Raw genomic sequence first — 13,585 nt, 5'->3', positions numbered from 1 at the left:
ACCAGGAATGACGACAAGGTCCGTTCCAGCTTCACTAAGCGCACGCTTTACTATCGCGAAATTCGTCCAGGACCAGCATGCTCCAACGACGCAGCAGTGCACCAGGCCGGCGATTCCACACCACACGGACCCATTCAATCATCACGGCTTCATCCATGTGCCCCTTTTGGCACGGTCTTCCGTTTAAAAATCACATGCTTTCTGCCATCAGCTGTGCATGCACGCACGACAGCGAAGCGCGACTGTTCAGTTCCCGTAGACAGAAGTTTTACTCTTTGGCAGCGCGTTTGCTGACCATGGTAGACGAAGGCACGTCGAACCATTCTGGGGTCTCGTCGGCATTTGCGCTTTGTCTCAGCATGTAGTCGTGCTCCTCTCGAAGCTGAATCACAAACCACTGGAAACTGACCAGCTTATGAGTGAACTCCTCCGGCAGCTTCTGGCATATCAATGTGCGCCGGCGGAGGGAAAATCCTTCGTGCCTCATGAAACGGCGAACCCATGAATTGGGTGCACTGAATTAGAACGAAACAGCACACGTGAAGACAAACATGCCAGCTAATGAAAAAAAAAAAAAAAATGAAGCAATCATGTTTTGATGTTGATTTTGATGTTGATAGAGCTTTTGCACTCCCTTCGCGAGAAGGCACGCCACATGTTGCCAGCCTGTGCTTCACATTCTGCTGAAGACAGCTATATAATACGACGGGCGACTTTAGCTTGCTTTCTTCGAGAAAAAATCTAGACTTATATTCCGGTTTAACCAGTACTTAACTAGCAATCCTGAAAAACTGGTGTTAATCTGAAGCCTCTCAGATACCTGCAGAAATAAAATAAATATTGCCACGACTGGGTTTTCAACACGCGGCGGCGCGAACAGATCGGCTTCGCTGGCCACTGCATGAGAGCCCTAATGCTATCGCCACACAACTGATCACATCTCGGGTTAAACTGCCACTCTATTGTGCTGTGCATTGTGCGCTGTCGTCTTCATCAACTTCCACCTATGCGCAGAAGTCATGAAAGAAAAGGAAACGTGCATAACTGGACGCCTCAACTGCGCTTTCGAGCTACGTGGCATTAGTGACAGAGAGATGTGCAATGCCTGTGCTTGCGTTGCCAATGTTGTAGACTCCATTGATTTTGAGGAAAGGAAAGGCACATAACTGGCTCCCTGGCCCAGTGGACACCTCAATAGCACTTTCAGGTATGTGGCGGTGGTGTCCACCTGCAAAAACTGCTTTCGTGCAATATTTTGTGCTTAGCAATGCTAAATCGCCAGCAATTTTTTTCCACTCCCTTGAAGTCCGAATTAACAGCGTTTTATTGTAATGAGGCCACTTTCTAGCCAAGCCCCCCCCCCCCCCCCTCACCACTGCAATACCCTGGAACAGCTTCCAGTAACACTGATTAGCTGATAAGGATTACCCTATACTCACTGTCATGAAAAGAAGAAAAAACAACTGACAATTTAGTGTGGTTAGAACAAATGCAAATTAGGTACACTAGCACTTGTTTCGGTTTCACTGGAGTGGTCACTTAAGCTCTGCCTTAAGCGTAAAATGCAATAGTGATAATGGGTTAATGCCCATATATGCGGAATTTGTCCTTTTCTCCAGCCCCTCCAGTCAATGCTGTAGACTGATTCTCCCCATCTCCCCTTGGACCTCCTAGCATGAAATCACAGGGGGCGGCAGATGAATGGGGAATAACCCCGCCTTCATCAGATTAACTGTGGTGTCATGAAAACTGGTCGCCGCTATTGGCTGGAGGGCTGCCTTTGAGGGGCATCTGCTGCTTCGTTCTTGAGTTGTATCAGACTACAGGTATGATCTGCTCAACAAGCGAATGTCCAAAGATTCGTCCTCGAGCCTGAACTGCATATTACATTGTTTTCTGCACCACTGTGACATGCACCTAACGACAGGTGTGTTGACAACCACCAGGACCCCCTCTATCGATAAGCTGTGCATATCAACCAGCCAGCCGAGCCTACCATTTAGAACAAAGACTGCTGTGTCGCAGATATTTTTTGTTTGTTTTATGAAGGCCGTCCTGACACTCTGGAACTAATGAACGCATCTCTTGCTTCGATTCGCGAGGCGTTTCAGTTCTTCCAATGGGCCGAAACTTCGTGCTTGCCACATGCTGGTAGCAGTACGTGCAGTGATCTCATGCGGCGCCGCAGGTGAAGCTCCAGCACTGAAAGAAGCTGCAGATACCCTTACGAATATGAAGCAGTTCTGGTTCTGACACTCCTGATAGCATGCATGAATTGGAGCATTTGACGGAATGGTGCAAAATTACCATAGTCGCGCAGTTTTCGTCTCAAAAAGGAGACGACCATTGCTCTAGTTTTCCCCAAGTAAATTTCACTTTCACATGAACGGTTTCTGGCAGTTAGGAGGGAGGGGGAGGGAATTCGATAATTGAACACTTGTATGTTTTTTTTCCGATCCCTTGAGGTCCAAACTGGTTTTATTGTAAATGAAGCCTTGCAGCCGCCTTCACCCGTCATGCTTCTCTTGCTTCGCTGCCAAAAGCGTAGCGGAAACCAACTGTAACTTAATTTTAATGAGCAATTATTGTATATATAGTGCACTCGTAACAAGATTAGACTTCTTATAAAAGGCAGTGGCTGGTTACAAAGAGCCGTCTGCCGCAACTCCGATGCACTGCCAGCATATTTGTGGGGGCCCGCCTCTGCAAGAAGCGCATCACTAATGTGGGTGCAATGTATTCTTGCTTTTAGGTTACAAATAAGCTTGTCTACTGCTTTTTTATATAACAAATTATCGATATATCGAACTATTTTGCAATCCCCTTTGAGTTAGATAAATCAAGAGCTCGACTGTTTTCTACCTTACATTATTGCACAGCACAAAAGAAACCTAAAGGAAGAGGTTATAGCAAAAAACTCACAGTAAGAAATAAAACCAAGGCATATCATTCGACTAAAAATTTCCACATAGCAGCAGCATTAAGCCATGACTGTGGAACAAAATCTGCAGGTTTCTCACAGCCAGCTTCAAAGACGAGTGCCACTGGTTTCTCAACATTGGCCAGCTTTACAGTAAACAAGTCACAAATGTAAACATCACAACAGGCATCAAATGTTTTCCCATGGTCTGAAGCATTAGCCATGCACAAGTTGCAAGCACTTACAGTGCCTGCCCACGGTCCGGCATCCTCGCGGAACAGCGAATTGGTCAGCTCCATCGAGAGCCGCTTCTTGTAGTCCTGTGGCTTGTCTTCTGACATGCGGAAGAGGACTGCAGCCGCATATGTGGCTGCAAGAAAAAATTTAAGCGTTCATCACCTGAACTGCTTAGCAGGACTGCTTTGCAGCAAAATTACCGCGTTTATGAACCAGATAAACTTCGGTTCATACATGTATGAAGAAAATTCATAAATGTTTGTACAGGTTATTCTCGTTGACTCCTATCTTTATGTACCGTATTTACTCCATTGTAATGAGCCTTTTTGCCAAAAATGAAAGTGAAAAGTCACCCCTCGCGTTATAATAGAATATTACGTGGAGGAAAAAGCACGCTATGGCGTAGTATGCCGTATATTGGTTGCTACGTCGTGCAGGTCTGTCCCCAACTACGGGGAAAAAAAAAAAAAAGTTAGAATGTAGCATTGGTCGACCAACAGGAACTCCGAGCCACAAATACCCTCAAGCGATCATCAAGGTGCATTACAGATAGGAGCAACTGTGGAACAGTCAGAAACTCCTCATCAGAGACTGCTTCGGTTTCCGTAGTGTTGCGATACTACGTTGCCAACGTTAGGACCATAGAAGCCAAATCTGGAGAAATCCATCCAAAGTCAAAACGCTGGTTTTTGTGTTTACTGAGATTCCGTGCTCGTTGTGTCTTGTTCATTTGCGGTGCGGTTGTTCCGACTGTTACTGCCTGCTGCAGTCCACACGATGGCAGCATGTGCTCAGTAGGACGCTCGTTTTAAGAGGAAAGCAATCCTGATAACTGAAGAGCTCAGAAATTCTGAGGCAGCTAGATGACTGGGCGTGAATGAGTCAGCCATCCGCAGGTGGCGGCTGCAGCAGGAGGTGCTTTTTAAATGCGAGCCCAACCACTAAGACTTCGCAGGCCTCACCGTGGCCGTCACATCGGGACTGGAGAAAAAGGTTGCAGACTTTGTAACTGAGCAGTGCAACCAACTCACGGGCGTCAGTGTCGAGCTGATCTGCTGGAAGGCTAGAGACGTTGCTCGGCAAATGGGAATACCCTAGGAAAACTTCTAAGCATCTCATGGGTAGACCGAAAAGTTCATGAGAACGAAAGGTTTTTCTCTGAGGCAAGCAACTTCAATACACGACAGAATTTGCCGGGAGACTTTGAAGCAAAGCTGCTGGAATTTCAGCGCTATGTCATAAACTTGCGTTGTTCATCAAATAAGCCGCTGGGGCATACTGGCAATGCTGACCAGACTGCCATATATGTGGACATGCCGATGGCCACGACTGTGCACAGTGTAGGTGCCCCTGAAGTCCGCATTAGGACCACTGGGAATGAAAAAACCAGATTGACGGTGATGCTGGCATGCTTAGAAAATGGCCACAAGCTGCCGCCATACATATTTTTCGGCGCAAGACTGTACCGAAGGAGGCATTCCCAAAAAATGTGATCATAGAAGGGGTGGATGGAATGCTTGCTGGTGCTTGATTGTGGATTAAAACCGTGTGGTGCCATTGACCAGGTGCACTTCTTCACCCCGCGTCAATCCTGATGTTGGATTCATTTCGAGGACACTTGACCACTGAGGTGAAGTAGCTGGAGGACACAAAAACCCACCTTGTTGTTATTCCCGGGAGGATGACAGTGCTGCAGCCACTGGGTGTATGCCTAAATAAACTGTTTAAGAACAGGGTGCGGAAACTGTACAAGGCCCTGACGCCCTCGGGAATAATGAAGAGGCATATCGCCAAATGGGTGTCTGTCTGCTGCTTGGTACAGCCTGCCTCATGACATGGTCGTCATGGAGCATTTATATGAAGCATTTATATGGAGCATTTAAGAAATGCTCCATATAAAATGGCTTCGACGGCACCGAGGATGACACCATCTGGGAGGTCGACAGTGAGGAGGAGGACTCAGTTTCAGAGAACTCTGCTTCCGAAAACAAGAAACAGTAAATGTTTTCCGAAAGAGGGCAAGTGTTGGCGACAATGTCCAATTAAAGGTAGATTTTTTTTGCATTTGTTGGTCTCGCGTTAACATTCCATGATTTTTTTTTTTTTCCCCCTGACTGGGCAGCATGTGAAGTTGCAGCCCTCGCGTTACATCTGAGTAAATACGGTATATCCCTCTCCACTACAATAATGCCCGTCCGGGCGTTGTAGGTATTATAAATAAATAATACAAAAAGCTAGCATCAAGCTGCGTGTCCCTCTCCTTTACTTCTTAAGAGGGCACAAACCATCTCGAACCGTAAATCTGCGCTTCGCGAAGGTCGATGGGAGAGGAGGACCAGGTCCGCGAGCTGAGAAGCGCTAACGTCAGATACAACTCAAGAATGAAGCGACTATTCCCTGTCAAAGGAACCCTTTCCAGCCAATATCGTCAGCTGATTCTCATGAGCCTGCTAGCGTGATAATGCAGAAAGTGGCAGATGAAAGGAGATAGTCCCCTTCCTCCATCATCGGGGATATAGTCCCCTCTGCATTCTCACACTGCTCCCTACAGAGTCATGCTAGCAGACTTACGAGAATTAGCAGACACTATTGGCTGGAACGGGGTCCTTTGAAGGGAAAAAGCTGCTTGGTTCTTGATTTGTATCTGACTATAGCAGGAGCAGGAGCCTGAGCCTTCGACCATGCTCCAGAACAATCTATTCCTTTTTTTCTCCAACTCAACCAATTTTTTCCTTCAGGAAACCAGTCTTTTGACCATAATACAGCAAAAGCTCGTTAATTGAAACTTCACGGGACCGGGAAAAAGTTTGAATTATCCGATGTTCGAATAATCGAGCGGCCTCGAAAAAAGTGACAAGAACCATTTGCATTACGGTATACGTACCGTATTTACTCGCGTAACGAACCCACTCGCATAATGAACCCACCCAACCCAGATTTTTGCCTAAGAATATGAAAAAAAAAAAGCGCCATTCGTTAACGCTTCCCTCCGTTTCGCATCATCACGGTCCACAACGCATTTCTTGGCAGTGCGCCAAGATGCTGCGCAGCAATAACATCACGGTGTCTTTACCTTTTGACGTTACCTCTAGCAAGTGGGAGAAGCGAACTTCGCAGAGCGCCAGCACTTGTCTGGTTGTGCAAGCCTTGTTTTCAGTACGTCGCCTTAAGGGCGGCCCACATGAAGCGAACTTGCGCTGCGGATTTTGAGCAGCGTGGCGGAACACCGATGCACCGCCGCCGTGCAGCACCACAAGCGACGGAAAATGGGTGGCTGCCGCCAAGATTTAGAAATTGCGTGATTCCATATGCTTATTAAAATGCTGAAAAGAACAGCCGTGCATTTACAATTAAGCTATTATTTATTCAATGACGACAAAGAGGACGACTTATTCTGTGACCCCTTTCTGAACCAAAATGCTTAACCTGTTTGAACCTCCCGCGCTTCCTGACGTCAACCGACGCGTAGTAGCTAAGCCTAGCAGCTTTCAAAATCGAGAAGCATTCTGAAAATCTGGCACGTTTCATCCCTAAAATTTTGCGCTGCGGGCATCTTCAGATGAAGCGAAAGCTTCGTGCGACTTTTGTTTGCCATGAACATGAGGCATAGTGGAGCGGCAACGAGTTCGTGGTGAAGTGAGAGGCCACTTCGGCAGGCGCGGGCAGGTTGTAGAAGCGGGCGGAAGTCAGATGCGGTCGCGCCCTGATTGGTCTGCACCGACAACCCATGTCGGCCGCTTCTGGCCAGTGGCTGACCGCCGGGCGATGCGAAAAGCCAGCGTCATGCCGGCGCGTAGTTCGAACTATCCGTAGCAAAACCGACTCGCTTTCGAATTAACGGGCTTTTTTATACACAGATCTCTATGGAGCTTGGCCGGACCAAGTATTGTAGTTCAAATTATCCGAAAATCGAATTATCGAGGTTCGAATTAACGAGCTTTCACTGTATTAAACTCAGATCATCATGTGGGCTGAATATATGCAGTAGACAATTTAACAACTTTAACAACATGAAAATTTTAGACAGCTGGCTGTCTTAGTATGTCGATCTCTCAACATAGCGTGCGCAATACTCAAAGCGCATTTGTTCAATCATGTTCAAAAAATTTATAAATTAGCAAAGCTTATCGATTCACGATAGTCACACCTTGAATGTTGCTATTCACAAAGTGCTGTAAAATTACTAATAAGGGTAAAATGAAAAAAAAAAGGCTTTCATTTCACACTCTTTGCTCACCATATTCCGTAGCCATGGATTAAAATTTTTTTATTAAGCCGTTCTTTCTGCACTGAGGTAGTAATTAATAATTAAAATTAATTACTTTATGAACTAATTTATATAAAAGATACTATTGGATTTGAAATCAATATAAGAAACTGAGGAAGGTGATAGTATAATCAGGATTGGACTAAAGATAAGGAAAATAGGTGACCAGTGTCCCCCCCCAACTTAATCCTCCACTATGTGCTGCGTTGGCTCTCTTTCATCCTCTGATGGGCTCGTTCACTTAGTTACAATGCTCAATACAGGAACAGGCACCTAAGAGTTGCCCTCAAAAATCATTGGTGAAGTTTGAATTATTGACAGCCTACTGTATTTTAAAAGACACAGTAAGGAAAGGGAGGTATTCACCAACTCCCTCGTTTCTGGAATGCAGAAGATCTGTGAGTGGAGCAGTAGCACCGTCTGCTTCAATCATCTCGGCGCCTTCTTTGTCGGCTGCCAGTTCACACAGGACTCCAGCGGCAACACGCTGTATGTTCTCGATGTCGCTGTACAGGAGCTGGAATTGACATTCGAAAGATTATGCCTTGAAATGCACTGTAGACCACAGGTTATGGACAGTGGCTCACCTGCACAAACACTGGAATGACGTTGAGGCCGCGGATGATGGCTCGGTTGTGTGCTTCTCGCGCTAAGATGTGCAGAGCACCAACCGTGCCTTCCACTATTTCTTCCATGCGCACACCATCTGAATAGGCTCCTTGCTGACTGCCATTTGAAGCCACACTGGAACGTTGCTGCAATAAATACACCCCATTTCCAATTTGCTGGTACAACAAAAATAAAAAAAAAACAATTGTTATTCAAAATTTTATTAACCTAGGCCCCTCAGAATTAAAAATCCTGCACAAATAGTATAAGGCTACAACCATGAGGGTTAGCTTCATAGGCTTGCTTATGACAATGTTTTGGACTTAGTTATCTCAAAAGAGTATGTAGCTAAAAAAAAAAAAAGTCTCCAGACAAAAAAAAAAAAAAATGGCCCAGGAGGCACACTAACATGGATTTCCCCCAGCTACAGTGCATGCATGGTTTCAGAAACGTGGCACGTTTTACAGAAAGGGTTGCATGCTGGAAACGAAAGCAATTCTGCTGTATTACTGTAGCCCGTTATACCACAGGCAGTGTGGGCAGGGCAATTTTGATTATTTTTTCTTGGGCTGCCCACTATCTAACGAATGTTGTATTGCTCTCCTATTATTGGCAATAAAAAGTAGAGAAGGTCTTGAGCTTCTTTGGATTCAGTGTCCTTTAACTCGTTCCTTTCTGCACCATAGGCCATGGGTCACATGACTCATGTTTTGAACAAGCCGTCAAAAATTCGGCACTTGCAGACAAGCTGCGCCATTTAGTTTGCTTCTATAACACCATCTCTTTGGTTTCAGTTTTGTTTTTCCATTTTCTAACGCGAGGAGGCAACGTGAAAAATGAAACTGACCGGACGCAGTCCACTGGTTGGTGATCACGGCGTCTGTTGAGCAGCGAAAAGCTACATTGAGCACTTTTTTTTTAGAGCAGCAGTGGTGAGTTAAGACAACCATGTGGAATGGTCGGATATTAGTTCCGATTGAGAGACTTCGTCTCACAGGCCCAAGACATCAGTGCATGCTCGCGCGTTTCATTTTGCCATTCACATTGCATTTTTTGCAGTTGATTTGTAATTGATGACAGTGCTTTCAATTGGTGCTTTAGAGCTTTCACAACACACTGCCAAGGTATCTTACCAAATGCACCAGCAGAATTATGATTATGATGATGTCAAGGATGCCCCTTTCTCACGCATAGAACCCATTCACTGCCAATCAAAAAAAAAAAAATGTAAAAAATAGGAGCGCCAAGCTCTGCTACAAAAAAAAAAAAACAAGAACAAAACTCAGAACAAGTGTAATATACAGCACATCCCACATCTACCTCTATTTCATTCATGTCCTCACTCAACTGTTTTCTCTAGTGGCACAGCAGTCATAATGCCTAACTTGAAAGACCACGGAAAGTGCAATGTATTACAGTAGCTGACAGGTAATTCGGACTCCAATAAACGGACTTGTAGGATATTTCGTACTTAGATGAGGCACTGTCAGTCACCTGATAGAAGCGCATACATATTCGCAACGGATGTTTCGGACTTTAAAAGTCCAAAAGTTCGATTTTTTGGACTAATTTCATTGCCTGCGGGCCAAAATCGGCGATCTTATAGGCTTTTTGCTGGCGCAAAAGGAGCCATCTTGGATTGAGGTGGATTTACTCTGCAGTTAGATTGGCTTGGCATACTTTCGGTACCACATTTTTGCTAGTAGAAGTCCCTGCGATCTCTGCCACTTCGAGGTGGCAGACGGATTGTCATTGCTGTCAACTTGTTTTTGTCGCCAACGTTGTCGCAGGCAGTTATCGCTCGTCTCAAACGCTGAAAATTGGCAAATTGGTTTTTGGGGAAAGGAAATGGCGTAGTATCTGTTTCACATCCCGGTGGACACCTGAAACCATCGAAACGCTGCTGCCGCAGTCGGGTTCGAATCCGGGTACTCCGGATCAGTAGCCCAGCGCCCTAACCATCGAGCCACCGCGGCGGGTAAAGTTCGCCATTCGCCATTTCGTAACTTGGCTTTCTCCGACTGCATCTACCGAGTGGCGCTTCGTCTTTGTCTTTATGAAGTTACACCCATTCTCCGTTTTATCATTGCGTCCGGCGCTTCCATCGCTTTGAACGAAAAGTGCCTTGTCTTTGCGTGTTTGACGAGCGGTGTGGTGCACACCCGGATTGTGGACAACATGGCCCCGCCGGTGCCGCCGGCTCCGTCAAAGAAGCATGGAAAGTATTCAGCTAAACGCCGTGACCTTGCTTTGTAGCGTGTACAGTGAAAGCACAACTTTGGCACAAATACAGGCACAGATTGTCACCAGCAAGAGAAATTTTCCGCAAGGTAAAATCAGTGACCTTTGTGAGCCGATTTCATCTCAATAAAGTGATTTTTTTTTGTACTTCATGGATTTTTCGGACTGTTACATTATTCAGACCATTTTTCGGGTCTCTTCGAGTCCGAAAAATAGGTCGGCGACTCTATATACGCAGCTGAAAATCACAAGAATGGCAGCCAAGAACACGTGCAACGTTTTGTGTATGATATTATTGCTTTTGTAATCAATTTCTGGCTCAGTGCAGCTGCTTATTTTTGTTTTGCTTGTATTCTTCTTTTTGCGCTACCAGCATATTTAATGACTAAATTTTCAAAAAGTTTTGCACGCACAGCTTTGGCATTTTTTTCATTCGGAAGTATAATCAATAAACTAGAGTTTCATATACTACAATGCGCAGCGCATTTAGCACTTCTGGAAGAAATCATTTTTATTTTAAAACACTCAAAATCAGTCATTTTTTTGCAGTAAGGAAAGAGTTGAGAATAAATGCAAATGTGGACTTCCATTGCCACAGCAATGCTGGCAAAAAAGTTCAATTTGAGTAGCTCAGATATCGTGACTTCGAAACAAAACACTACAACTGACAGAAACTCTGTGAACCTCCCTTTGCTGAAAAATTGACGAGCAGTCAATGCCAGAGGCAATCTTGTCCGAACCAACTATTCTGTACCTTGACACGTCTGACAAGTGGCTTCTGCATCTCTAAGTGCTTGTGATTTCAATGGGGCCAAAGCATTGCACAAAAAGCGTTAATTATTCAGGTTACACTGTATTACTGCAAGCCAGGATGGATGAAGGTCAAGGGTATGGCTTGCCAGCGTTTCCCAAAGATAGGAGTGTCATATGTGTGTATAATGTGCATATGCAGAAAACCAATCATACTCACCCTTTGAGTGTCCTGATAGGATTTGTGCAACAGCTGGACAAGACGGGGAATGGCCCCATGCTCGCGCAGCGGTGCATGATTGGCCGGGCAAAGGGCCAAGTTGCGGATCAGCCCAATGACAGCCTTGACCAGGGGCCAGCGGCTTGGGGGGTGCAGCAGCTTTACTATCACTTGCAGGCCATAGTTGAGCCGCACAGAGTTTTGCGCTAGCTCGGCCTCCGGGTGCCTGCATGTCAAGTGCCGCAACGCGCACACCTGCAACCACATAACAGCCCAATGAGTGACATCCTCTTCAGTCAAATAGTAATTTAACAGACTCCTTGCATATAACAAATAAAGGCAAAATCCATGCAAAACTATAAAAATGAGATCAAAAACAGGCAAGTAAAATGCACTGCTTTGTTCCAAGCCAAACTATGGTCTACGGGGGTTTAAAGTCCCAAAGCGACTCTGGCTATGAGGGACGCCGTAGTGAAGGGCACCGGAACTTTCAATCACCTGGGGTTCTTTAACGCGCACTGACATCACACAGAACACCGGCCTCTAGAATTTCACCTTCATCAAAATTCGACCACCGCGGCCGGGATCGGACCCGCGTCTTTTGGGTCAAGAGCTGAGCGCCATAACCACTGAGCCACCACGGCGGCCGAGCCCCAAGCCAAACTAAAAAAAGCATTTGCAATCTCATTCCATATCACCATGGCAGAAAGCGCGCAGATTTCTTTTTTTAACCGATCCATAATGCCATAATGCGTTACATTATGTGTTACAACACAGACCGATACCCATGGCATTCGTCCTGTCGCCTTCATAACTGTCTCGGTGGCAGCTCCGATACAGTGCAGTCCACTTATAACGATACCACACATAACAATATATCGGTTATAACGATAAGTTGACTAGAGGTTAAATACTTATGCATTGGGGCTATGGAAAAAAAAAACATTAACGACATGTTCGTGACCGAATATTAGATACAACGATCAGAATTTGCCTTCTGGACATCGTTTTCTCCCATGCTGAGCGCGACATTTGCGGTGCGAAGTTCCCTTGAACGATGTCGAGATGGGGCGAAAACTTCGGATACGCGAGTGCGCCGTGCCTGCCGCCAATTTTCCAGTGCGCGCCAATTACGAAAGCCACAGAGAGCGAGCATCGCGAGTTGGCGTAAGCGCTACAAGATGGCGCCAGTTGCTCCGCACGTCAGCCACATCGCCTGCGGTATGGGAGAAGCATGGTGGGAAAAAAAGACGAGGCAGTGGCACCCCTCGCGCGCCTGTACGAGAACAAGCGCGGAAGCAGAGGGGCTGAGGCAGTCAGACCAGTGCTGTCCGCCTGTCGAAGATGGCGCCGACTAAGCGCAAAGCTCTGACGCTGGAGACTAAGCAACGAATTTTGCAGGACTCTCGCAGTGGCTTCAAAGTGAGTGCACTCGTCAAGAAGCATGGGCTCGCGCAGACGACAATATCTACGATTTTGAAAATGGGTAGCACGGCGATCATGAAGGCTAGAGCCAGCGGTCAGGCCGACCACCGGAAAAGGGTTTAGGGACCCCTTGTATGCTGACATTGAAGAGGCATTAGAATGTGCCCATCAGTGGGCCAATACTGGCCGCAAAGGCGAAGCAGTTCGCTTGTCTTCCAGGGAAAGAGAACTTTGAACCCGGTGAAGGCTGGCTTCAGTGATTTAAAGACTGGCACATCTACAAAAACGTGGTGGGGGAAGCGGCATCGTTGGATGCGGAGGCAAAGGAAGAGTGGCTGCAAACGAAGCTGCCAACAGTGTTGGAGCGCTACACGGAAAGAGACATCTAAAACTGCGATGAAACAGCACTTTTTTTTTTCAAATGCTGCCGTCCAAGACCCATGCGCTCAAAGGTGATCCATGCCCCGGCGGGAAGCATTCCAAACTGGGGGTTACTGTGTTGCTGTGCGCAAACACGGATGGGAGTCATCGCCTAAAGCCCTTCGTGATAGGACGATCAAAGAAGCTGACATGCTTCAAAAACGAGCACAGAGTCGATCACACTTTTCTAGAGCACTCGGGCGGTGTGCTGCGGAGCAAATGTAGTGAAATCTTTTCGCCAAGTGCTTTGCTAGCGTTAAGGCGCTGATGCCTGTGCGGTTCACGTGTCTATCCGGCTACTCTCCAGTGCAAGCATTATCAGTGAAAGTCAATACATGCTTTAGAATGTCGCCTTATTTTCCCCGGACGGCGCCTCTAGAGCGCTCTATAAAAGTGTGATCGACTCTGTACATCCCAGTTCGCTATCGCAGCAGTAAGAAGGCCTGGATGAATTGTGACCTTTTTGCGGTATGGCTGCGCGAGTTTAACGAAATCA

The 13,585-nt window shown here is 46.3% G+C and overlaps 1 protein-coding gene across 1 annotated transcript in view; it reads right to left on the bottom strand.

Moving 5' to 3' along the window:
• The window catches only part of arm (armadillo), a 60,520-nt gene that overhangs the window by 8,778 nt on the left and 38,157 nt on the right, over positions 1-13,585 (bottom strand). Inside the window, exons 10-13 of the mRNA XM_077646061.1 lie at positions 11,245-11,499; positions 8,012-8,179; positions 7,791-7,941; positions 3,166-3,290 (exon numbers count right to left, since the gene is read on the bottom strand). Of these exons, the coding sequence (XP_077502187.1) occupies positions 3,166-3,290; positions 7,791-7,941; positions 8,012-8,179; positions 11,245-11,499 (699 nt within the window). The remainder of the gene's footprint in view (positions 1-3,165; positions 3,291-7,790; positions 7,942-8,011; positions 8,180-11,244; positions 11,500-13,585) is intronic.

The sequence above is a fragment of the Amblyomma americanum genome, chromosome 1, assembly GCF_052857255.1.
Source record: "Amblyomma americanum isolate KBUSLIRL-KWMA chromosome 1, ASM5285725v1, whole genome shotgun sequence".
In the NCBI taxonomy this organism is placed as follows: Eukaryota; Metazoa; Arthropoda; class Arachnida; order Ixodida; family Ixodidae; genus Amblyomma; species Amblyomma americanum.
Note: the sequence above shows the minus strand (reverse complement) of the source record. Positions and strands in the feature narration are given on the sequence as shown.